Here is a 26489-nt window from a genome sequence, read left to right on the forward strand (position 1 = left end):
TTATTTCCTTATATGTCATTGAAAATAATTAATTCAAATCTGACTCTCTTTTCAAGAGCTGGCAGTCTTTTATGTTAAAACATGGGAGTAAGCAAACTGAGGGTAAAGTCTCCAAAACCTCAGTTGAAAAACAAATGATCAGGCAATGTATTTTGTTATCTGGGCAGATGTATGAATACAGATAGAAATATTGAAGCATTTGAGCCCAACCAGTAAAGTGAATGTTTTGTGCAGTTACAACACAGTCAGTGCTACAAAGACAGCTTGAGTGGTAAGGCACACCAGCAAAAGTGAAAAAGACTTCTTTCTTACCTCTCCACTTTTGTATCTGAAAACACTGGCTAAATTATCAAATCTCCCAATCCAGAGCCATTTTGAAATTAGTATGTTTTTACTACCGTGTTTCCCCAAAAATAAAACCTAACTGGAAAATAAGCCCTAGCATAATTTTTCAGGATGACATTCCCCGAACATAAGCCCCAATGTATCCTTTGGAGCAAAAATTAATATAAGACCCAGTCTTATTTTCGGGGAAACACAGTATTTCATATTTATAACATCTAGTGCTGGGAGTTTGGAGGACTAAATTATATAAACTTAGGGATGATTTTTCATGGGCCCAAAAAAAGAGTGTCTCAAGGGAAAGAGATTTATAAACAAATTTAGCAAATCAATTCATAAATTCACTTAACATAATAAATTAACATTTACCAGGTGTTTCAGTTTTTAATTCAGTCACTTCCAGAGTATTTAACCCAAGAAACTACACAATGTAAGGCAAACATATCACATTTCAGCTCTCTGGCCAAAATCTGGTTTACGTAAGAGGACCATTGGACCTATGGAACTTTTTAATAGAATCTTATTCATAATACTATTAATCTTATTGAATTAAAAATATTCTGAGCTATTATTACCTTAAGAAATGTAGCCTATGGGTATTTGCTTTTGGCACCTATAGCTTAAAGAAACAGAGCAATTAAAAAGGAAAAGAGCATGTCTAATGTTTATTTCACTATTTCTTTCTAAAATCAGTTAAACATATTTGGCCAGCACTTAAGTGCTTGAATTTAAAGTTTTTATATGTCAACTAATACGGAATGGCAGTAAACAAAAATAGTATTTTACTTGCCCCATTTCAATTTTAATGTTAATTTGTATTCTGTCTCCAAAGAGACAGAAATAAGACCAATTTAGTTATGTGTGGTTCAGGGTATCAGTCTAGTAATGATTCCATAATGAAACAGATTTATGTAACTCAATCTTCATGCTAACTTCCATCAAATAATCTTGAAATACCTCATTTTTAGCTAAAGGACCCCAGAGATTTTCACTAGTAAGTACTTGATTCCATTCAGATTCTGTTCGAGAAATTTTCTGAAACTTGAAATTTTCAGATATTTACTCTTGTCTGAAATCATCTTCTTTGGTTATAGTAAAAATAAAAGATTTTCAGGAAATTGGATATACTATAAACATCTTAAAATTTACTTAGCAGTTCAAAAGCAACAAAAACAATGTAAATGTCATAGTTTGGACAAAGTAAACCATAATCTAAAAATGTTACTATAAACTACAATATGTGATCAGTGGTGTTTAATTTTATTTTTCCCCTCTTGGTAGAATTTAAAGATAGAAAACTTATGTGTTTTAATAATTAAAACACACACACACGATAAAAGATAGTAGAGAGAGCTGCTACTTAAATACTATTTCATACTTTTTGGATACCACATTTTGGTTCCAACAGTATTAATCACAAAAAGTAACCATTTCACAAGTAAAACGAATCTCTTTGTATGAATTCTACATTGGACGACATCAGTGCATAATCACTGCACTTCAGTGTGCTAAATGGCTCACAGTAACACTGATCACCATCATGAGGAAATGAAACGTTAACATGTTTAGTGATGGATCAGTGAAATGCACATTATTTAACTGTATAAAGAGCATCACCCAATTAGGAGCAGGCAGAATTTTATTATTAAACTGATTATTAAACTGATGAACAATTTTTTTTGCTTCTTATTTGTTGAAACTTACTTCGTTTCTCATCCATAAAAAAACAAGGACAAACTTCCTTTAAAGTTTGGATTTTTTCTTCAGTATTCATCTAAACAAGTTTAAATAAAAGGCAATAAGGATAAACTTGCTTTTCCCTTTATGTGTATCTAGTTTGGAGACTGAAACTACAAAGACTGGAAGAAAATAAAAACGGAAGCCATTATTTAATGATGACTATACAGAAGGCAAGAGGCACAAATTCCCAGGTGAATTTTAATTTTGTCTCCACAAAAACAAGTCAAAGACAAGTGACGTTCTTTTTAGTACACAATTTGTAAATCTGGAAACAGTAGTGGTTGTCATGATTATTTTATATTCTATCTCTGTTAAGAGTGGCTCTAAAAACAGCCTGATGACTCACATAACTAGGTAAGCAAAACAAGCTGTATAAACATATGACGAATTTTAAGTTGCTGACATTGAAATGCTGGCTTTACACACAGATAAGTATGCTGTTTGCCTTACATTTTTTGGGGTACCTTGGCTTTTAATGTTTGATTCTGCATTTCAAGCAGAAAGCGTATGACTTCATTTTATGCAATAAGCTGATCTAAGAATGGAAAATTTTTAGGGAAAATTTGAAGGAAATTCCGAGTTTTATGTATGTACATAAATAGCTTTATGCAATGTGTGCAGCCATTAAAAAGTTATATAGGGAAAATGCAATTTAAAACTCTTCACCTTCTGCTTACAGACTGCCAGATCTAATCCTTCTCATCTTTACCATTGATGCCATAATTTATTTGCTGAAAGGGAAACTATGACCTCTTGATAATATACACTATATTAAGGATGACATACCAGTATCAACCAAGGTGAAATAAACATATAATAAATATTAAAGTCACATGGAATAAATTCAGCTATGTGAAATTGTTTTGTTTGCTGACAAATTTTTGCTTCTGACCAATATCATTTTTAGTTCAGCATGCATGCTACACTAGCTAGAATGTAATTCATATGAGTTTTGTTTTTATTGATTTTTCAAATTTGGAATACTTTTGATCCAAAATATATACCTATGCCTTTAATAAAAAAAGAAGAGTCAATATAATAAGCAGGGGCTTTTTCCAGCAGTTTCACATTCGAATCCTTTTTTTTTTTCCCCAGTATTGACTTTTCTCCCTCTCAATTTCATAAGAAAGGATCCAGATTATGTCTTTTAGACTAATCAGGAACCTACATCTCAAACGCTATTTTGAAGAAGTGTAGAGTAAATAATTTTGGTAATCTGTAAAACGGCTGCATGCAATGTGTACTGTATTATAACAGCACCAAACCCTTTATAGAACCCAAGCACTCCTTCCTCCCGCTTTATGGTATTGATACAGTCTCTCATTCCCTCATACTGTGTATTAATTGGAAGCACTTCATAGCCAAGGTCTGTATTGTCAATTATTGTGCGTGTTCCTTGAATGTGGAGGCGGTGCAAAACTGTTTCCAAGGGGTAAAGTATAACATCAGAGCAAAGACTGGCAGCAAAGTTAGCAATAAGTTCTGGAAAATAAGCATCCAACATACTCTGCACCGGGCTAGTGCTCTCAGCTAGGTGGCTACTGTAAGTCTTCCTTTTTAGGATTAGCAGGAAGAACTTCTGGATGATTGAGCTGATGATGTAATGAAGAACCCCATGCAGCACCGTAGGGAAGATCAGGGAAAGAAGGGGAAGCAGTCGTTTGCTATGAGGCACCCCCATGCCTATCACTCTTCCGATGCCTTCTTTCACACATTCCAAAATTCCAGTATTATCTCGAATTATCTCACTCTGAAATAAAAATGATGACAGGAGTAAAAGTTAACATTTGCTTATTTTGCCACAAAAAAGGAATCTCTGAAGGTCTCTTTTACTAAGTTACTGATTACAGAGGGAAAACATCAATGGTTTGCAGGCTTCAAATGTTATCTAGGTGTTAGATATTTTTCCTTTTAAATACAATTTCATAATACTGATAGCAGTGAAGCTGGGAGCTCTTTTTATTGAAAAGGGAAACGGGAGGAGATGGAGAGGGGCATATCTGGTTTCCCCACTCATAAAAAGCTCCTTACAACTCATTTGGAAAAGCAGTAACTACATGTCACTTATAGAGGTAGGTCAGTGCTTAGAGTTCTTACGCATGGGTTCAAACCTTGCCTCCATTACTTACTGGTTATGGAGTAATGGAGCAAGTGATTTAACTTCCTAAATTAAATTAGGAAGTTTTTAATTTAAAACTTAAGTAATTTAACTTCCCATAAGGAAGTAATTTAACTTCCTGGGCAAGTAATTTAACTTCCCATAAGACTCAGTTTACCATTCTATAAAATGGGATTAGTACCATTATCTTTCATGCACGGAGTTGCTGGGAGTATTAAATGAAAAAGGCCTGATACCCAGAAGGTACTTAATAAATGTTAGCCATTATCACTTACAATGTCACTGCCTTTTTACAATTTTGAGGCTATGTATAACAGAGTTTGTGATACAGATTATCGAGTCATGGACAGACAAAAAAGGAACACTAGAGGCCAATTTGCCTGTAGTAATGACTGAAGAAGAGAATGTATAAAATGAAGGCAAAAGGTAGTCAGGGGCCATACCACAGCACTGAGTAGACTTCGGCTTCTAGTCAGATGGAAAAAAACTGGTTAGCTTTAAGCAGAAGATAGACAAGATATTTCTGTTCTCAGTGGCTATTGTGCAGAGAAGAGAAGAGCAGAGGCTGAGGAATAGTTAACAAGTTACTGGATAATCCAGAAAGGAGATGGTGGTGGACTGGGCTAGTAGGCAGCAATGGAAGGAAAGTGCTTCAATTGTACTTTTATCCTAAAATTACAGCTGATAAGAACTACTGGTGGTTTGGATTGGGGGTATGAAAGAGAGAAACGAAGAAGGATGACCTCAAGGCTGTTGGCCAGAGGAAGTGGAGGAATAGCAGTGACTTTTATTGAGCTGGGAATATGGCTGGGGTAGCACTTTGGGCGAGAGATCCAGAGTTCAGAAATGTTAAGTCTAAGGCGTAAACTTGGAGTTTATAATCTAGACTACATGGACAAGGTCCAAGCTGGATATATTACACATGTGAGAGTTTTCAGTAAACAGAATATATTTAAAACCATGAGACTAAAGTGAGCTCATCTAACCTAGTCCGTTTCCACATCTCTGGCCCCTTTCCCACTCCAGTCTACTTTCAATACAGCAGCCAAAGAAATCCTAATAGACATATTAGATCACGTCACTTTTCTGCTCAGATTCACCAAAGACTTTCCACCTCCCTCAAAGTGCAGGCTGAATTATTCCAATGACCTGCAACGTCCTGTGTGCTCTCTACCCCTTACCTCTCAGACCTCATCTCCTGTTCTCCCCTTTGCTTAGTGAGCTTCAACTATTGGTTGGTGCAAAAGTAATTGCGGTTTAAAAGGCTAAAACCAATTGCAAAAACCACAAATTTACTTTTACACCAACCTAATATATTGGCCTCTTTTTTGTTTCTTAAACACATGAGACACAATCCCACCTCAGGGCCTTTACATTTGCTTTCCCTCTATTTAGAATGTTCTTCTCCTAAATATCTATGGCGTTCTTATGCGCCAACCTTTACTCAAATGTCACCTTCTCAGTGATGCCTTTCCTGATCCTAAAAAAGTAACAACCACCCCTCTCTACCCATTACACACATTATTTAATTTCCTTGTTTTATTTTTTTGTTCTCTCTAGCACTTAGAACCATCTATTATACTTTACATTATTTTGCTTATATCTATCTGCCCCACAAAAATATAAGTGCTCTTAGGGCAGAGTATTTTTGTCTGTTTTGTTTGTTGCTGTATCCCCAGGGTCCACAATGGTGCCTAATATAGGTTGGCATTCACTAAATATGTAATACATATATCTTTTTAAATGAGCAGTTAAGATTAACTGAAAAGGTAAAGTGAAGTCAATAAAAACTTTGATTTAACTATATGCTGAGAAGTTTGAAATTGAATTTAGGGAATATGAGTCAATATGGATCCTTAACCAGCAAAAGGACATAAGCACTGCAAATGAAGAACATTAATCTTACATGAGTACTTAGGATGGACTTTAAAAAGCAGGGATTAGAACAAGCATCGTTCATGACGACAACACATCACTAGGAAGTTCATATTGAAGGTTGCCAGGAGGTGTTCTTCAGGAGATCTGTGTGTGAATGTGTATTTTTCAAGGAAAAGAATGTTCTCAAGGAGATCTGAGCTCCCCAGAAGATAAAAACAAAACAAAACAAAACAAAAATATTGAACGTGAAGTAGGAAGAAAACAGCTAGTGTAATAAGCCGAGTAAGTGGTAAAGAAGGAATGAGAATGGTTGCCTCTCAGTGGAGAGAAACAGACAAATCTCAGCTATTTGTTGAAGTTAGAACTAAGAAGGCATGATGACTGATTGGTTATAAAGGATGAAAGAAATATAAAAATCAAGACTTTCCTAAAAAGTAGAACTAAAATTTGGAGTCTTTAGCATGAAGATAATAATAGTATCTTAATAGAAAAGGAGAAGCTCAAAAAGAAGCTAATTTTCAGGAAAATAAGACGAGATTGTTTTTATGAGTTTAGTTTGGGGTGAAGACGATTTAATTCTCGTAAAGATTAGAGTTAAAATGATTCAAAAGAGTAAATGGGTTCTCCAGGATAGTTAATGTAGGATAGAAAGCAGAGAGGACAAGGATTGTGCCCTGGAGTATAGTAGAAGAGATGGTAAAGAGGTTACGTAAAGAAGAGGAACATGTGCAAGAGAGGAGAAAGCTAAGAAGGAAAAAGATTTCCAGAAAACCAGACAAAAGAAATCAAAAGGATGTTGAGCATTTTTTCATATGTCTATTTGCCATTTGTATATCTTCTTTGGAGAAATGTCTCTTCAGGTTCTCTGTCCATTTTTCAATTGGTTTGTTTGTTTTTTTATTGTTGAGTTTCATGAGTTCCTTGTATATTTTGGATATTAGCCCCTTACTAGAGGCACTGTTTGCAAAAACCTTCTCCCATTCAGTTGGTTGCCTCATTATTTTGTCAATAGTTTTTTTGCTGTGCAGAAGCTTTTATGTTTCATATAATCCCATTCGTTTATTTTAGTTTTTACTTCCATTGCCTTTGGAATCAAATTCATAAAATGCTCTTTGAACCCAAGGTCCATAAGTTTAGTACCTATGTTTTCTTCGATGCAGTTTATTGTGGCAGGTCTTATGCTTAAGTCTTTGATCCATTTCAAATTAATTTTGGTACATGGTGACAGATAGCAGTCCAGTTTCATTCTTTTGCAATTTTCCAATTCTCCCAGCACCATTTATTGAAGAGGCTGTCTTTCCTCCATTGTATGTTTTTAGCTTCTTTGTAAAAAATTATCGGTCCGTATTTATGTGGTTTTATTTCTGGGTTCTCAATTCTATTCCATTGGTCTATGTGTCTGTTTTTCCGCCAATACCAAGCTGTTTGATTATTGTAGCCCTGTAGTACAAGCAAAAATCAGGGAATGCAGCCTCTATGGAAGGCAGTGTGGAGGTTCCTCAAGAAATTACGAATAGAATTACCATACGACCCAGCAATCGCTCTCCTGGGTATCTACCCAAAAAATCTGAAAACATTTCTCTATAAAGACACATGTACTCCAATGTTCATTGCAGCTTTGTTTACGGTGGCCAAGACATGGAAACAACCAAAATGTCCTTTGATAGATGAATGGATAAAGAAGTTGTGGTATATATACACAATGGAATACTATTCGGCGTTAAGGAAAGATGATATAGGAGCATTTGTGACAACATGGATGGATCTTGAGAGTATAATGCTAAGTAAAAATAAATCAGACAGAAAAAGCAGAGAACCCTATGATTTCACTGATATGTGGTATATAAACCAAAAACAACAAAAGAACAAGACAAACAAATGAGAAAGAAAACTCATAGACGCAGACAGTAATTAAGTGGTTACCAGAGGGTAAGGGGGTGGGGGGAGGGAGATGAGGGTAAGGGGGATCAAATATATGGTGATGGAAGGAGAACCGACTCTGGGTGGTGAACACACAATGGGATTTATAGACGATGTAATACAGAATTGTACACCTGAAATCTATGTAAATTTACTAACAACTGTCACCCCAATAAATTAAAAAAAAAAAAAAAAAGAAATCAAAAGGAGTTAGCAGGTAGAACCTGGGGCAGGAAAAATAGGCGGTGGATATTGGGTTAAAGAAACAAACTAATATAGAGTGAGCTGGGTACTTTTTATACATAACTCATTTAATTTGTATAACTCAGTTATTAAAATACTATTCCCATTTTATGGATGAGAAAGTTAAGATTTAGAAAGGTTAAGGCATTTGTTTAAAGTCACAGATCTAATTTAAGTAGAGAAATGTGATTCTGATATGGGTCTGTCTAAAGCTAAAACTTGTTTCCCCCGAATATATCACGCTGCTTAGCTGTACTTTCTTAAATACTTACCTTGTTATTTTTTTTCCTTATCTATAAAATGAGCACATCTCATAGTGTAATAACTAAACTACAGTCTTATACAAAGATTATATAGCATTTATTTAACACAATGCCAAATGCAAGGGGAGAGAAAAGTATATTTGGATAGCAAGATGTTAACTTCAGTTAAGTGAACTTAATTCTAAAAAATAAGTTAAAAAATCAAAAATAGGGTCAGAAAAGCTATGAAGTGGAAAAGAATAATTAAAAGAGGAAAGGCTAATCCAGTTAGGGTTTTAGAGAGGGAACTCATGTATACTGAAGACAAAAAATATGCTAGAGAATCTGATGTTGGCGATGGAAGATAGGTGTTACGCAACTAGTTGGATTTTGTGTAGGTAAAATTAAAACTATCTTCATCTTACAGTTTTAAGTGTAGGAATGGTATGATGAGAAAGTACATTCATTCGATGTGTAATACTTAAAGCTCCACCATGTGGTTAGAAATAGTAAAACAATTAAAAACACTAGCAGGAGATGGCTTTATTAAGTTGGTGCAAAAGTAATTGTGGGTTTTGCAATTATTTCTATCTAACCTTTTAAACCGCAATTATTTTTGCACCAACCTAATAGCTTTGTAGTACTTAACACACCATAGCATCAATTGTTCCTTAAAAGGCATATTTAAAAAACAATGCTGTTAGTAAACTACCTATGGAGGCCACCTGCTCACTGTTAGGATGATTATTCATCATGTTTTATGCTCAGATAAGTAGTAATTTATTGTCCTATGATAAGCCATAACCATTCGAGTTGTGTATGGGTCTTAAAAAGTTGGGAAAAACCATGTAGATTCTTTGTATTCAGAGAAAGTCATAGTCTGGGTTCTGAGATACCTGAATGAAGAGCACAACTGCCTATGGAAAGGATGCCTATAAAAAGAATGAAAACTAAAAAGTATGAAGTAAGTTTGCAAAGGAAAAATGCTCATCAGCAATGTGCCTAGTATATAATTTTTGATATATGTGTGGTAACTGTGAAATAAAAACTTTAAAAGGACATCATTTTAAATTGTTCTGTTATACAATCAGAAATACAGAATATATTGACTATTCCAAAAAATATTTTTAACTAAAAAATGACAATAAAAAATAGCTCACCTGTACTGTTTCAATTAGACTTGCTGAATAAAAAGGCATTGCCACCATGTAAGTTAGGCTGTAGAGATGAAAACAAACTTATCAGTGTACTGAAACAAGATGCTTACACTAAATTTTTAAATACCTACTTTAATATATCAATACAATTTATATTCAAGACTGAATGATATTTTTAAGGTTTTTAACTATTAATAATACAATAATACCTTAGCCTAAATACTTCAGAGACCTGTAACACAGGATCTTTATTCAATAATTAGAGATGAAAAATTAAGTATTAATAATAACACAGGGACAGCCCTCAAAGAAAACAGATTTTATTTTAAACCAGTATAAAATGTAGGCTCGTTTATGATTCATTGTTTGGACATCTACCTGCACATAGCTAGCTAATGTAGCCTATAAATCTGACGCTTAAAATTTAGGATGAAGGATCCATTCTATTGCTTGCCTTTTTTGTAATATCTAAACATTATCTGTTCTGCTATTATCCTATATTATCATTATCCATTCCCAGATCTCCCACCCAGCAGAGTTAAGCCAGTCTTCAATGGTGAGTGAAGTCCCCTTTTATTATTAAAAAACAATATTGTACAGCTTTGCAAAGTTGTTTCCTACCACTACTATTTAGACATAGTAATATTACAACTTTGCAAGCCTGCAAAATATAGTCATTTAAAATAATATCAAGGTGGGACTTACCTAACCCTATGGGCCAGGTCCTGGCAAGTAGTGGTTTTCAAGGTGAATGGAACATCACTAAGTAATAATGTGCTAGAATGCCCCACAGAGGGAGCCAGCAAGCTGGGGGGGTTTCCAATTCACAATCTTCAAGAAAAATTAAAAAGTGAAGAGTAAAATTCTAATCTACAAAAATGGTCAGTTTTGTAAAATCACTAAGTGCCTTCAGGACTACATTTTAATGACACTAAGGTTTTGAATTTGCTCATCACCATACAAATAAATTTGTATCTCTGCTTAAAAAATAAATGATAATAATTTTCTTGGTAATTCGGGTTAAACAAGTTGAAGCCCTTTGCTAACTTCCTAGGAACACAAAGAAAAATTAGGTTGTGATTTCAGCCTTTCAAATTAGAAAAATTTATTTTAAAGATAATATTATATATTTCAGGTTTTTATTCCTAAACTCTGTTACTTGTCTTTTGAAGTTCTAGTCCATAAATATTTCATTGCTACAATTGTTTTCAGTACAGTTATTTAATATGATTTTTTTTCAATTCTAACACCATAAAAATTAATGGAAATTTTCACTATAAATGCCACTTTCATACTTACGATTTCAGTAGAAGGTGTTCTCCTATTTGTTTAGGATTCCATTTTTGTGAAACCTCCCTAAAAAATAAAAATAAATTTAAGTAAAATGAGACCCATGTAATTTAAAACATTTTGTATTAGCCCAATTTTCAAAAAGGAAATCAAGTTTTAATTTTTGTAAAAAAAAAAAATCTGTAGGAGAAATATACTCCAATGGTGAACATTTTCCTTCCTGGGACACACTTCAATTATAATGATTTGAAAAGAGAAAAAAACATACAAAGTATTTTTGTGTGTGTTGATAGAAGGGTCTGACAGAGGAGGAAGTGTTTTAACTGATTATAAAAATGAGCATGAGAGGTTGAGAAAGAAAGAATGGATGGGGAAGGAAAAGGAAAACAAGGAACAGGATAGAGGGGAAAAAGGAAGTTTTAAAAAGTATGTAAGAATATGAGAATCAAAAAAACAAAATAAAATTAAGTAACTGTAACGCAAAATGACTTATTCCATTTCGATGGCAACTTAATTTCTAAACTGCCTTTACTTACTATGATGACATTAATTTTGTACCCTTTATTAACTTTCCATAATCTTTCTGAGCACCTACTGTATGTCAGGCACTGTGCCAAGTGCTTTACATGAATTATTTCTCGTCCTCACAATGACCTCCACTTCATAGATGAGGAAATTGGCTCAGAGAGGGTTCATACATAACTTACCCAAAGCCATACAACTATTTAGTAGGAGAACAGGGTTCTAAACCCTGGTCTTTATGACGCAGTCTGCACTCTGCCTGTACTGCCTCTCATCTCATTTGATACAAGAAGGAATCTGTGAGAGAAGCCGAGCAGGTATTATTGCATTCCTTTTACATATGAGAAAAATGAAGGTCAAAAATACCACACGGACATGTGCAAAGGAGATAGGCAAAATGCCAGGTCTGCAACCGAGCTCTAAGACTGCGTGCATTCTGCTATTGAGGTTACCCTTTGGCAACCAGAAAAGGAAAGAGAGGCCAGATGAAACAAGAACAAAAAAGGGGCAAGTGATATCAAGAAAAAAATCAAAAAGTAAATAAGGAGGCAGAAAAAGAACGAAAAGGCAGATAGTAAGGATGGGAGGAAAGGCGGAGGAGAATGGGAAGAGGCAGAGTGACAGAAAAGGGAAGTGTAAAATAAAGAGGAGACTCCCTGCCACCAGTTCCCCTGATGAACTGAACAACCCACCATGGCCATGGCAGGAGTGTGAGAAGAACATGTTCTACCTCAAGTAAGTGAATATGACAAACATAAGGAGGTAAAGGAATATCTTTTATGTTAAAAAGGGGAAGAAAATTAATCACTAATAACGTAAGTGTTCTAAAAACAAACTCAGTACAATTATAGCATGGGTGGTATGTGAACTTTCCTACATTTTTCTAAGAGACTGAAAGGTCGGCAGAAAAATTTTTACACCATAGAACAACCATATCTGATTTATTAAGACCTCAGAGAGCCTTCTGGATCACTAATTCTGATTAGTACTGGAATGCTATATTAGGCCTGAACAACCACAGAAGAATATAGCTGGAAGAACATTCAATGATTAAGATGAAAAATACACACACACAAACATGTTAGACCTCCCATCTTATTGACAGTGATTTTAGGATTATAAAACAAAATATGCTACATGGTTTGCAAATCATCTGGGCACTGCTATCACTTTTATTATGGCCTCAGAAAGTATGACCGCAGGTTATTATGACAGTGGCTTTAAGCTTCATGCAGTCAGATGGGTCTGCGACCCGCATTTCTGTAAGGACAGGGCCACCTTCCTCTTAAATACAAAACTAGTTACTACTGCTAATTCTTGAAGACATTAAGATTGTTGAGTTAAAAGAGTAAAAAATAATAGAGTCAAATATAAAACAAAAACTAAGACTCTTTTCCTTGTGTCTGTTCTCTACTCCTTTATAAAATAGGTAAAACTTATTGCCACAGCTCTAGAAATTTAAATTAGCACATCTAAGTGCTTCAGGAAAGAGGGTAGTGTAGAAATTCACTTGTGATTACATCTTTTTATATTTTATTATCAAATGCCAAAACATGTGTAAATATATTTAATACACTATTTTCACAAGCAAAAAACTACACTGCAAATGAACAAAATTAAGAGAAGTGACTTACTGAAAATAGTTTTTCCATTTGGTATATATACTCTCGTGCATTATCAATACACAAAAGCAAAATTGTAAAATAGCTGTATTTACTAAGCAGTCTTTACATTCCACTGCCTCTCATTTTCACATGTTCAAACAGACGCACTCATAAAAAAAAAACAAAACAACTTCCCTCAACCCAACCCAAACCTCTCATCCTCCAGCTACCTCTCTTCATCTGTCCTCTTCATAGCTAACTTTCTAAACTTGCCATTTCCATGTCCTAACTTCCTACTCAACTCTAAACCCACTCCAAACTGGCTTTCACCCAATTATTCTACAAAAACAGCTCTTGCCAAGGTCCCCATGATTTCCATGCCACTAAATCCAATGTACGTTTTTAAGTCTGTACCTTACTTGCCATTTGAGCAGTAATGTTGCTCCCTCCTTCTTGAACATTCTCTGCTCTTATATTACACTATCACTACTCTTCTGGTCTCTACTTTTGCCTCCTTGTAGGAGCATTTTTCTTAACTCAGCCACTTATTCTGGAGTTTCTAAAGGCTCAGGCCCTTTTCTTTTCTTACTTTACATGTTGTATTCCTTTCTTAGGCAATCTCATCCAACATGATGGCTTTAAAACCTCCCAAATCTATTGTCTTCGGTTTAGTCTTCTCTATATATCAACCTTGTGTATCATCTGTCGACTGACAACTCCACCTGGATACGGTAAAGCACCTGAAAATGACCTTGTCCAAAATCAAACTTAGGATCTTTTCTCCCTACTCTTGGACTCTTTTAGTGTTAGGATTTTGCTTACCTTGGTTCAGTCATCAATTCAAATGGAGACTGCAGCCAAAAAAATCAAGAGAAGGCTGAGACTCAGAAGGCCAGCAACGGAAGAATCAGAAAAGATCATCAAGAGCAAGGATGTGTCATTTGAGGTCAAAGCTACGACCATCCACACCCTCGCAGTCCCAATCACTATGTACAGATGTGCAAGTGGGACAGTGAAGAATGCTGACAGACAAAACATTGATTCATCTGAAATACGGTGTTGAAGGAGAGATCTAAAGATTCCCTGACCTGCCGGAGAGATGAACAAGTGGGTCCTGGTGCAAATTAAGCCTGAAACTCGCTGAAGGCAAAAACGACAAAACAAAGCTGTCCCGCTTCTGGCACTTCTTGAGAATACAAGGGTCTTTGGAAAAAATAATAGTAGGAAAAACAGAAGGCAGCAGGCAAAGAGGAAGACCAAATAGGAGACGGGCTGACTCCTTGAAAGAAGCCATCGGTGTGAGCCTGCAGGAGCTGAGCAGGGCTGCCGGAAACAGGACACCGTGTGTATCACTCAGTCACAGGGTCAGACTTTATGGCATGGCATGTAACACACACGTACTTAGGAACTGTTAATTAGAAAGGTAACCTACTGAACTGGAGAAAGATTTCACTGTGTTGAAAGGAGAATGTGTTTAAAGTCAGCGAATTCAGAGGAGTCGTTAGGAAAACAGACAACGTGAGAAGAAAACTGTAAGGTGTTTATAGTGGTACAACTACAAATATAAGCTGAGTCAAACTAAGTTGGAGTTCAACCAAATAGTTTCTGTGGGAGACTAAGTATACAGACAAATTTGGTTACAGGTACCCCTTATGTTAATGGTAGGAGAAATGCCACACGAAAGGAAAGGGTACTTCCGGGGGCAGCAACACAGTTTAACTTTATCCACCTGGGGAAAGATATGGGAGGGGTCAGGGCAGTAGACAAAGGAAGAGATCACAGATGATGATCCCGGGTTATACACTTTTTAAAAAAGTACTAATACCAAGAAGCTATAAACTAAATACTGGCGGATCCATACTGCCCCACCTGTGCAATTAAGGAGCCTCAATCCAGCAGACCCCAGAGCTCATCCTCATCCTCCCACGGTAACTTCTGTGAATGGCTCTGCACAACTGCTTTGCTGCCGTGTGGGCTATGACTTTACTTTCCCCAAAAAAGGTAAACCCTGCCCAAAGGAGTTACAATTAGAAAATAAATGTTTACAGCGTACTTCAGAGAATGGATTTATTTCACATCCAGTCACACAAGCCAAAATCCCAGAAGTCATCCTTGAAACCTCCTTCTCTAATCCATCCTACCATCACTAATCCATCACCAAGTTCCATCAACTTGACCTAAATGTAAACTATTCACTCACATCCATCTCAGGATACCACCTTGGTCCTAGCTACCATTATTTCTCACTGATATTACTGTTACTGCTTATGAACACGTTTCCTTTTATCTGCTTTGGTCCTCCTGCAATCTTCCCATCTCCAATTACAATGACCCCTTAAGAACATAAATCTGATCATGTCACTGATCCCTGCTTAAAACGCTTCAGTACCCATAAAGTGGCCTACAAGGCCCTGCACAGAGAGGTTCCTCCCTGCGTCTTCGGCACCCTCTCACACGGCTCTCCATCCTGCTATCTGAGATCCAACCCTATGAGCCTTCTCTGGGTTTCTTGAATTTTACTAAGTTCCCCTGCCACATCGTCTTTACACAAACTGGTCTGTGTCTCCTAATCACCACTCAGATCTCAGCTTAAGTGCCATTTCATTAGGGACACTGTTCCTGTCCCTTTAATACTCTCATAGAACCATATTCTTTTCCTTCAGAGAACACATCTCAGTTTGTACTTATTTATTAATTAGTAGGATTACTTTATTTAACGTAAGTCCTTACACTAGATTCTAAGCTTCACGGTCACAGGTACCTTTTGTTTTTTCTCCTCGTTGTTTACCTGATTTCCAGCACAGGACCTAGAGCACATAGTAGGTATTTAGGAAATACGAGCTAAGTAAAAAAAAATGAAGTAATGACTGAAATTTATCACCAAAATTATCCAGGTAGAATACAACAAGCATAATAACCTTTTGAGTCTTCTTTAATTAAGATTCAAAATGACAAAGAGAAAACACCCATACAATTTGACATGTATGTCTATAAAATAAGAAAGTTAATAATAGAATTTAATAAAATTCAGTGCTTTCCCATCCCCATTTCTCTTTTTCCTTTCCCTCAATCTGAAGTTAAAGTTACTATTTCATCTCTGCGTTAGAGAAATGGCAATATTCGAGTAAGATCCCAGAATTAAAAAGTGGTCTAGCCAGGACTAATAGAGTTCTGACTGCAAATACAGAACTCTTTACATTATACCACATAGAAATCCCTGAATTTTGTTAAATGCTTATAAAAATTTGTGTTTGTGGGAGAACTTCAGGAACATGTGATAACAAGTACTAACTTCTGATTTTATCCTGTGACATAAAATGCAATAAGGTGAATAACATTAGCTAATGGCAGAAATTCAGCATTTTTTAAGCATGAGAGAGGAAACTTTTAACTGGCCAAACATTCGTCTTGTTTTTAACATTTAGCAAAGCTGTGTTAAAGGAACGTCAAGACTCCGCGGTCCTTTGAAAGCAGTCACATGGGCAAAAAGCGTGCTGTCAGTCTCTCTTGTCATCACCTCCTCCCTATAAAGGCTAAATCCCCCGACTGAGACAATAGTGGTTGTGACTGCAATTACCTCACTTCCTTGGCAATCCCCAAAATTCACGCTGCCAGGGGCCAATTTTGGATTAAAAGTTATTCCAAGTATTTAATGCTACCCCTGGAATCTAGTGTTGACACAGAAAATCAGAGGCCTGGTAAATAGCACCCAAACAAATGTATGCTTTCCAAAGTGATCTATGAACATTCCTTTCATACATCCTAGTAAGGTTCCCTTTCTGTTACACATAATTGTGCCTGTCCCAAATGTATACCATTCTTCTCATGCTTTTCTACTTGAGACCCCAATGCTCATTCTTCTTTCACCTTGTATCACCTTGCAATGACCTTGTATCTTTTTTCAGAGAGAAAACAGACCCAGAAGCAAATTTTCCCAATTTCTCTACCCTCTTGCTCCAAATGTATTTAACAATTCCAATTTTCCTCTCTTGGCCCATAGGATACTACTGTCTGATATCTTACTGCTATTTTCAATTTGTTTTGTGAACACTTCTTACTGCTCCCCTCAACTACCTTTACACACACACACACACACACACACACCAGACACCTGTGCACTCCCAAATTGCCCAGAATTCTGTCCTTGGTTCACTCTCTGTCATTTAGTCTGTACTTTCTCCTCGGGAAATTCATCCATCCTAGTGCTTCAATGCTACTTCGATGCCACAACATTCAAAGCTATGTATGCCTCCAGCTTCAAATTTTCTTTAGACTCTGATCTATGGTCCCAACCACTTATTAGACATGGACCCCCTAGATGTCTTATAGGAATCTAAAAATCTTCTATTGAAGTTTAAATTCCTTATCTTCTTTCCCATTACAACTTCATGAATTCTTCACCTTGATTCCAATCTAGAAATCTCAGTCACTGGTGACAATTCGCCTGTTATACCCCCATTCTCAGTCTATCACCAATTACTCACTGTACTTCAGAGATGTCTTTCCAGCTCCTCCCTTTCTGTTCCACTCCACAGTTCAGGCCCTTCTCAGTCTGGCCTAGATTACTAGAACAATTCTCCACAAGTCTCTATCTACACCAGTCCATATTTTTTACACTGCCACTTGAGTATATTTTTGATCAAAGCACCCATATATTAAAAACAAACAAAAAACCCTCAGATTCCCAATTCCACAGAGAATAAAGCCTAAGTCCCTTATAAAAGCAGTCATACACCTCAGCCTCTTTTTCCGTTATTCCACTCCATACATGCCCACGACTCCCAAGCATAAGACACTTGTTACCCAAATCTACCAACCTCCATAAAATTGGGTATGCTGTCACCTCTACTCAGAATCCTCTCCTCTGCCAAGTCATTCCTACTCACAATTCAAGATCCAGCTCAGATTTCAGTTCTTTTTTGAAATCCTTGCCAAAAACTCTATGAAAAGTGTCCCCTGGGGCTCTGAAAAGGGTTTGTTTAATTATACTCATAGCACTAATCACAGTGTACTATAATTTGCTTACATGTGTTTCCTGCACCAGACTGGCTACTTAAAGAGCAGGAATTGCTCACATACTCATGTTTGCTCCTTAGTTGATAGTTGATGACACATAACAGTCGAGCTAAAAGACGCATCTCAATAGATACTACACTAGGAAGCGTTTTCTTTATCACATACTAATTCAGTAAGAGATAACTAATTAATTTTATTTTGTTTTTCCTGTTAGCTATTTCAGGCAAGTTTTCAAATTCAAGGTATTTTTAGAAACTACCATATTTTGTCATATTTTTAATATGAAGAGAATATTGAGAAAATGCCAAAAAGGTACCTTGGTAAAGGTGTAAATTCACTGATTAGTCCCTCTGCTCCAAGTGTGATTCCCTGGACAATAAATGTACTTCCCATTCCTTTCCAAAGGGCCCTTGGTCCCTAAAATGAACAAAATTTATTGTTATTTCTGTTAATGCCTAAATAAGAAACACAAAGAAGGTCTTAATAAAACTTGATATTGAATGTTTACTCATATTTTGCAATAAGGCATTATTCAAAAAGGACATTTTAGTAGAGAACTATGACTAAATTAATTCCTATCATTATTTAAATATTTGTTGGGTGGCCAATGTTTAGGCCAAGATGAATATTCCAATTAATTAAATATCTCTAATATTGATTAAATGCCCCTAATACTTCATTAATTTGAACAAAGGTGTAAATTCACTGATTATTCAGTGACATCAAAAAAAGTCATTATTATGTAATATTAGCTTTAGTACAAGTTAAGATATTTTCATTAACTAAATTACGAGGAATTATTGTTGCTTTAATCATTACTAAGGCCAAATGGCTCTTAAATAACTTTAATAAAATCTATAGACTAATTCTCACCTGAGTTTTGTTAAAACTGTACATGATATTAATGACTGTAAATGGAGTGAGATGATAATGCCGAGCATGATAATTAACCTATAAAAAAGATATTTCATGATTATTTTCTGTTAGTTTTGATAAAAAATAACAAGGACATAAAAGATATACAGTGGAGTCACAACATAAACAAAAATTCAATTCTAAAGTCAGCATAAATTCCACATAAGCAAAATTACTCTCGAAAGTGCTTTACATCGCTTATTAAAAGCACAGTACATACTGTTATACAACTACAACTCTGAAGACCAATGCACAATATACATAGTAATATAGAATATATAATAAAGAAGGTCTTGTTCTTTGACATTCATATTTCCTTAAACACTAGCATCACATTCAGTGTGGCAAAACGCTTATGCTGTTTAACACACAGGGAACAGGAGATATGTGTCTCCCAATGGCGAGCATTTTTCAAACTATAAGCTATAAACAATTGATAAATTACAAAATCAGTAAGGGAGTCAGAATCAATACTTAGTAAGTGAAATAATTTTTTTAAACTATCACAATGCATCACACATTCCGAAGGTATTTCGTAAAACTTTTAAGTTACTCATACACATATATGTATACACTGGATCACAATGTAATAGTATCACACAGTTTATAAAAATTCACTGTTCTGGGGCATATACAACTGTTCACATTTTTAACTGGCTCTTTACATACACTTACATTTTTGGTGCTAAGCATGAACAGCTTAATTTGTAATTATTATCTTTTCTGACTCAATTTGCAAAGAAGTTATAGGAGCTTTTGCTACAGTGTAGTCCACTGATTCCTGAGGGCATTCAAGGGAACTGACAGGTTCAAAATTATTTTCTTGATCCTAAGGCATGATTTGCCTTTTTCCTTGTGCTGACATTTTCAATAATAGTGCAAAAGCAGTGAGTGGTGGGCAAAATTGCTAAGTCCTTAGCATGAATCAAAGTAGTGGCACAAAATTATATTTTTGTATTTATTATATTCTTCAATCCACTCACTTGTAAGGAGGAAAAAGCCACTTTGACTAAAGAATGTCCTTGAAGAAGTAAAATATATTAATTTTATAAAATCTTGACTCTTGGGTACACATCACTGTTCGAATTATTATTCTATGTTGCATAATAAAGTAAGATGGCTGTTGTGAGGAAAAGCACTTGTCCAATGAAGTTGCAAGCTGAACTAGCCACTTTTTTCATGGAACACCATTGCTTCTGGAAAAACTGATAGACTATAGTTATTCACACTGGGGACAGACATGTTTTTAAAAATGAACAAAGTGAGCTGATTGTTTAAACAATAGGTTTTGTTTCTGGTGATAAATTTGAGTACACAAGCATAAATTAGAATTCTGGAAAACCTGTATCCACCACCAAGAGCTTACCAACATTGAAACACTTTGGTGATATTGGTAGTGATTTTAATGATGGGTCTTTTGTTTGTTTCTTTTTGGATACTGTATAACCGAATGCCATAACATTTAGAAGATCTACGTAATTCAGTAAATCAATGTTTTTCAATTAATCAGTGCATGAGGTAACTAACAAAATGATGCATGGGTAGAAAATTCATTCAACATACAGTATAGGCCAATGGAATTCAATGTAACAGAGTATAAAAGTTTAATTGATGTGGTTTCAAATTTCACATTGCAAATAACGATTAAGAAATTACCACTTATTGAGTTTGGTGTAGTATCAATTATCTGAAAAAGATAAAAAATACTCCCATTTTCAAATACGTATGTATATAATAAGGCTAGACATTCTTGTTTCTTTAAAACACAATGTATTGCAACAGACTGACTGCAGAAGCAGATGTGAAAATCTAGCTGTCTTTTATTATGCCAGACATTAAAAATATATGAAAAAAAGTAAAATATTTCTTTTTCATAAAAAGTTATTTACATTCATACCTAATGGGCTTATCATTTTTCAAAATTAAAAAAAAAGTTAAAATTTTCCCAGCTCTGATTTTTGAAATGGTAAATATTGATAGCTATAACCCATTCAAACAAAAGTTCTTTGGAGACCTCAATAATTTTTAAGACTTAAGAAGTTTCAAATACCAAAAAGTTTGAGAACTGATATATTATAGATTTTGGTACATTTCATATGGAATAATGGTTACATGATCTCAGCCATTTATTGAGTTCTGTACTACAAATCAAGGTTAGGATTATTGTTTAGAAGGTCATAAAAAGCACACTTACCTGACATTGGCGGCGTAGAACAATACAAGGATGGGCCAGTACATTTTCTGTGAAGAGACTATATAAGAGTAATTTATAAATATATACAATATAGCCAAAATATAATTTATAACATATATGTATCTGAAGTTATTTTTGCAGATTTTGCAAAATCATGCATTATTTGATGTTTCTGATTCTTAAAAGTTAAAAAAATGATTTTAAAAAAGTCTATACATTTTGCAAATCATTGTACCAATAACATAATTCAATAGGAAAATAATAAAGCCAGATCTGCAAACTGGGAAGTAGGAAAACAATACTATAAAATACTAATATGTATCACATAAATATGAAAGTACATTTCTATATGCCTGATATAGGAAACCTCTTTCCTAGACAATTTAAATGCTCCTTTCTATTTCTTTTAGAAGATGTCTTACGAACAGTTCCTATCAGAAGAGTCATATAATTTTCATGAACCTCATTCTATAAATTTTGGTTTTGATGTACTTTATGCTTAAGTTATGGGGATTTTAATGACCATGTTAATTGACTACTATTTTATGTATAAAATATTTCTTCTGCAAACATTTCCTACAAACTAATTACAGCTGTGGGCTTAAGCACTAACAGTGACACATGCCTACATGGGCGTGTGTGCGTGCACTCACACACACACACACACACACATATATATATATATATATATATATAAATACATATGCAAGTAATATATCAAATGAACAATAACTTTAAGTATAAACAGTGAGGCCAAAGAAAAGTTAACTCTAGCAGAAAGAAAACCTTAATACACAGATTTTGTTTCTATTGACATTCACGTCCTCAAATTTAATTATGCAAATTAAGGTCATTTTTTTTCTTGATTAAATGTTTAAAACAATGAGTTATTCTGGCAATATATGTAAGCATTTTTGCAATTCTGATATTTTTGAAACAGTATTCACTAAAGATCACCTAATCAAGACTAGAGGCTTTTCTTACACAAAATAATCATTAAAAATAAAAAATAATAATGGTGCGCATTAAATGCTGACTGTAAAGAAAACCTAGACTATGTTGTTAATTGTCTTCAAATGTTTAGGGAGAAGTTTCAGTGCGAAATTATTTGGGTTTTTGGAGGGGGAGATAAGATTAGATTTGATTTATTCTTTGGATAGACATGTGAAAGGTGTTACAATATTCCTTACAAAATTATTTTGTGATTATAAAAGTCAATGACTATTCTCTATGCTTACTGGGAAAAAAACAAACTCAAATTTGAAAGAATCACTTTTCTCTGCAAAATATTATGCAATATTTAAACTACTGCTCCACAGAATCAATCTAAAAAAAGCAATACTAATCATCTACTATTATTACATTAAAAACTTTAAAAACTTAAATTAGAAATCCTTAGATAAAACATTACCTTGCAAGTCCAATACCAAATCCAGCAAATCTACTCAACTGTTCTAAAATAGAAAGAATAAGATTATCATAACCAGTATTTAGGTTTACAAAAAAACAACAAAAAATATTTTCTTTTAATAACATTTAAACTCCATGTCCCAAAGCCAAATTCTGATAGGGGCTAGGGAAGTCATTTGAATGAGTGAAGGGCTTGTGGCAAGTTGTAAGGCACGACTGCTCTTCAGCTCCAATTCATCGTTGCAGAGTGGGGCTGTGGGCTCTGCGTTTCTAAGCTGTGATTTTTCTAAAAACATATTCTCATTTGTATGTATTATAGTATCTTCCAATTAAAAATTATTTGCAACTACTTAAAACATTGTGTGGACCAAGTGAAACATATCTGCAGGTAGACTCTAAGAAACTTGGAATAAGCAAAAGGCTCTCTTCTCAATCTCCCCAAGTTTTAAATATTTTGAAAGTAGCTGCTTAATTAGGTCTCTGTGATACACTAACAGGTACATACGTGCTACTGCTGATGGCATTTCCATAGTTTTATCAGAAAAGTTTAAAGCTGGAAACATTCCCATGCATATGCCAATGCAGAAAAAAATTGTTTCTTCTTGACTTAAAAATTCAAAACCCTGCTGATGAAATTTCACAACCCCAGGGGACTAGTCATCACATTTCAGCTACAATACAATATTCACAAGGGGCAATATTCTCTCTCTGTTCTTGTCCCATCTCCTCTCTCTCTCATTTCTGTTCTTTCAAATGAAGCGATGCCTTCACTGTTCCCTTAGTCAGAACAAGGCCCTGTAAACATGTCCCTGGGGAAACAATTTGGCTTACTCTTGCCTTGAAAAATGTACAAGTGAGACAGAAGCTTCTTTTGCCCAAGTTAAGGTCCTTTCCTCCTTTCAGCTTTTTTCTTTTAGTGAGTACCAATCATCGGCTACTTTGTTAATACAGAAAATACCACTGATATTTTCTGGAAGGTATTAGGAAGTTTTACTATTGTTAACTGTGTAAATCTCTTGGGCTTCTATCCTCCTTGCAAAGTTAGATTCACCAGCCCCTTAAGTGCTGCTAAAAGAACCCTGGTTTTACTAAGAGCTCCTGGTAACCATCAAAGCACAATCACTGAAACAGTAAGTTTTACTGCCTAACAAGGCAACTGTGTAGCAATATGTGCATTTTGAATTAATTTATAACTTTCTAGTACTTCTTTTGGGACCAATAGCAAGCAAACCAGAGTGAACAAGCTAATTGTATGACGCTGTATAAGTCACTCATCCCCCTCCACATGCTCATTTGCTTATCAGATGACATTTAAAGTCTATTTCTCCCAGTTAACCAAAATCAAATAAATATCACTGTAGTTCCAAGTCAAAATAGAAGTGAGAATAAAATTTTGGTTTAGAATATACTTACAATTTAATGATATAATCTATTCTAACATCACAAGAGAATGGGACGAGGTAGCCATTATTTCCATATTATGAATTAAAAAATGTTGAGAATACCTAGATCAGTGCTGTAATTAAAACACAGAAAATATAGCAGGTGGGCGCTATATATATATATAAATTTTTTTCTCAATTCAACAAATCTTTATGGGGCTCCCATGGAGTGCATGAATTTAAGATCTATAATTTATTTAAGTAGAAAAGTGTTATATTACCATAGCTCCTTAAAAATTAAGAAAAGGAAATTACAACTTCTCTATATATTTCAAGTGAATCGTTTAATATGAATGAGGCTCAGTGTGACAGTACCATAAGTGTTAACAGAAGAAAATGAAAAGTATAAACATTTTCTCTTCTACCAAAAAAAAGGGTTTGATGCCAGGCGGTAGTTTGGGATCTAGAAAATAGACACGACTCCTATGATTAAAAGAAAAAGGAAACAAATATTTTTAGCCTACTATGTGGTCCATACTGTCCTATGCGCTACTCGCATCTCATTTTAACACTTAGGGAAAAAAAAAGAAAAACCTTATTCTTCTAATCACGTTAAAATTGAGAAAACCGAGGGCTCACAGATACTAAGAAAGTCTCTCAGCTTTTAAGAGTGGTAGAGCCAGGTTGGAGCCCAAGCGTCCTACGTCTGCTGAAAACCTCTTTGCAGAAAAAGCTACCATTAATTCAATCAAAGAAATACAGCGGTCATTTCATTAGGTAAGGTTCATCTGATTCCCAAGAAACGGTAAATAATCCAATTTCCTTCTTTCTTGATTTCGGTCATGGGATGTCATACGCCCAACCCTTAGAATTTAGAAATGTCTGCCACGCAACCCATAGCTAAGACAGGTGTCTTTTTGAAGGTGATCCCGGAGGAAACATTTGCAGGAGGGAGAGGGAGCAGGCCCGTGTCAAGGGCAGAGGACGCAGGGGGAGCAGAGCGGGCGGCGCGCGCCCGCCCCGGAGGCCCCGAAGGCGGGACCCTCCGCGCGGCTTCCGGGTGGTGCAGGCCGCGACGCGGCTCGGCCACTCCTCCCACCCCGCCAGGCTCCCCGCGTCCCTCACCGCTGCTCTGCACCGGCACGCTGCCGCCGCTGCCGCCGGGCAAGGGATCCTCCGCCGGGCCCTCGGGGGTGGCGGGGGCGGGCACACCGTAGGGCGGGCTCTTCTCGCCCCAGTGTAGGTTGCGGCTACCCGGGATGTCTGGGGGAGTGGTCACCCAGTGGCCCAGGTCCGACGCGGAGCTGAAGGACCTTGCAGGGAAAGCGCCACCAAAACCCTGCTCATCTCGGCCGCGATAGCCCAAGCCATCGAATCCGTCCGGGCGCCGCGGATGCATAGCAGACGGGGCAGGATGAGGCGAGCCCACCCGGAGCCCACCGCCACTGGGCCACCGCGACTTCGGGCCACACGGCTCCTCTTCCACCGCGTCTGGGGAAATTGACAACCGGAAGTCACGTTGTAAACCCGGAAGTGCACAGAGCACGTGATTGTAGCCATATCCGGCGGTCAGGAAAGACACGGTTGCCAGGGAGACGAGGCAGTAACGGGGCCAACCCTTAAAACTGTCGCTGTTAGGGAGGAGGTGGTAAACAGGACTGTAGGGTTCATGCAGCCAGTACCAAAGAAGTGCCGTGAGGAAATTGGGGTGGGAGCTGCGGCCAGGACGAGAGGAGGTCGAATAAAGATGTTTCATAGGGAAATACAACGAACGCGCCTTTGGAGTTGACTTCGCTGAGATCTCGGCCAGAAATGACCCCCTCCACACAAAGGCCCCAGATTTCGGTCTTTCCTTTTCTCACTTGGCTAGTGTCTCCTGCCAGAAGGGAGTGCTGGTAACGTTATGTCTGCTTTGCCTTCCTCCGCGTTTTGGGTAAAATCTGAGAGATCTTGTTCGGCCCGAGGAACGCAAAGGTAGTGGAGACGGCTAAAACAAGCATTAAAAAGGGGCATCCTGCGAGAAAACTCCCCGCTTCCTTTCCCCTTCCCCGCTCCCCCCACTAATATAAACTGTTCTCCGGGATTTAGGAATTAGCCATTTTGTTTTTCTAAGGCCACCACAAAACCATAAATCGTTTTCTGTAGTTTTTGTTTTTTTTCTGGTGCATCTAAATTACTCAGGGTATCTAACCAGTGAGAGTTAAAAATCTAGACCCTAGTTGAAAATTTAAAATGACCCTACTACCTGTTTTCATTAGCTCAATGGGCTCTTCGGACAGAGTCCCTCTCCCTAGATCTGACCGAGCCTATCGTGGGTTCTTCCTGTGTCCCTTCTTTCCCACGGGAGCTCCGGATTCCCAGGGCTTTCGTAAGAGAACCCTGACGCACTATTCTCAAGCTTCCAGAACCGAACCTTTATTTAAAGTGATAATCAACTTCATCTTGACTGCACTGACATTCTTAAATTGGATTGTGATGTAGTTTGGGCAAATTTATTGAACCTCTCCCTTAAGTA

General features: G+C 36.3%; 1 protein-coding gene across 1 annotated transcript; it reads right to left on the reverse strand.

Annotated features, from left to right (window-relative positions):
- Window positions 1-378: 378 nt before the first annotated feature.
- SLC25A46 (solute carrier family 25 member 46) lies at window positions 379-25505 on the reverse strand. The gene is made up of 8 exons (XM_081054214.1): window positions 25100-25505; window positions 22594-22636; window positions 21183-21240; window positions 18947-19024; window positions 18390-18490; window positions 10941-10997; window positions 9645-9702; window positions 379-3832 (listed from the first exon to the last, which is right to left on the reverse strand). Exons 1-8 carry the CDS (start codon window positions 25371-25373, stop codon window positions 3254-3256), a joined length of 1248 nt encoding a protein of 415 aa, XP_080910340.1. The 5' UTR covers window positions 25374-25505; the 3' UTR covers window positions 379-3253.
- Window positions 25506-26489: the final 984 nt, after the last annotated feature.

The sequence above is a fragment of the Rhinolophus hipposideros genome (genome assembly GCF_964194185.1).
Source record: "Rhinolophus hipposideros genome assembly, chromosome: 7".
NCBI classification, from domain to species: Eukaryota; Metazoa; Chordata; class Mammalia; order Chiroptera; family Rhinolophidae; genus Rhinolophus; species Rhinolophus hipposideros.

Coding starts and splice junctions, on each gene's coding strand:
- SLC25A46 (XM_081054214.1), bottom strand. CDS start 25,373: ATGCATCCGCGGCGCCCGGACGGATTCGATGGCTTGGGCTATCGCGGC. Junction 10,998..18,389: donor GAATTTACACCTTTACCAAG/GTACCTTTTTGG, acceptor TTTATTTTTTAG/GGAGGTTTCACAAAAATGGA. Junction 9,703..10,940: donor GAACACCTTCTACTGAAATC/GTAAGTATGAAA, acceptor TCATCTCTACAG/CCTAACTTACATGGTGGCAA.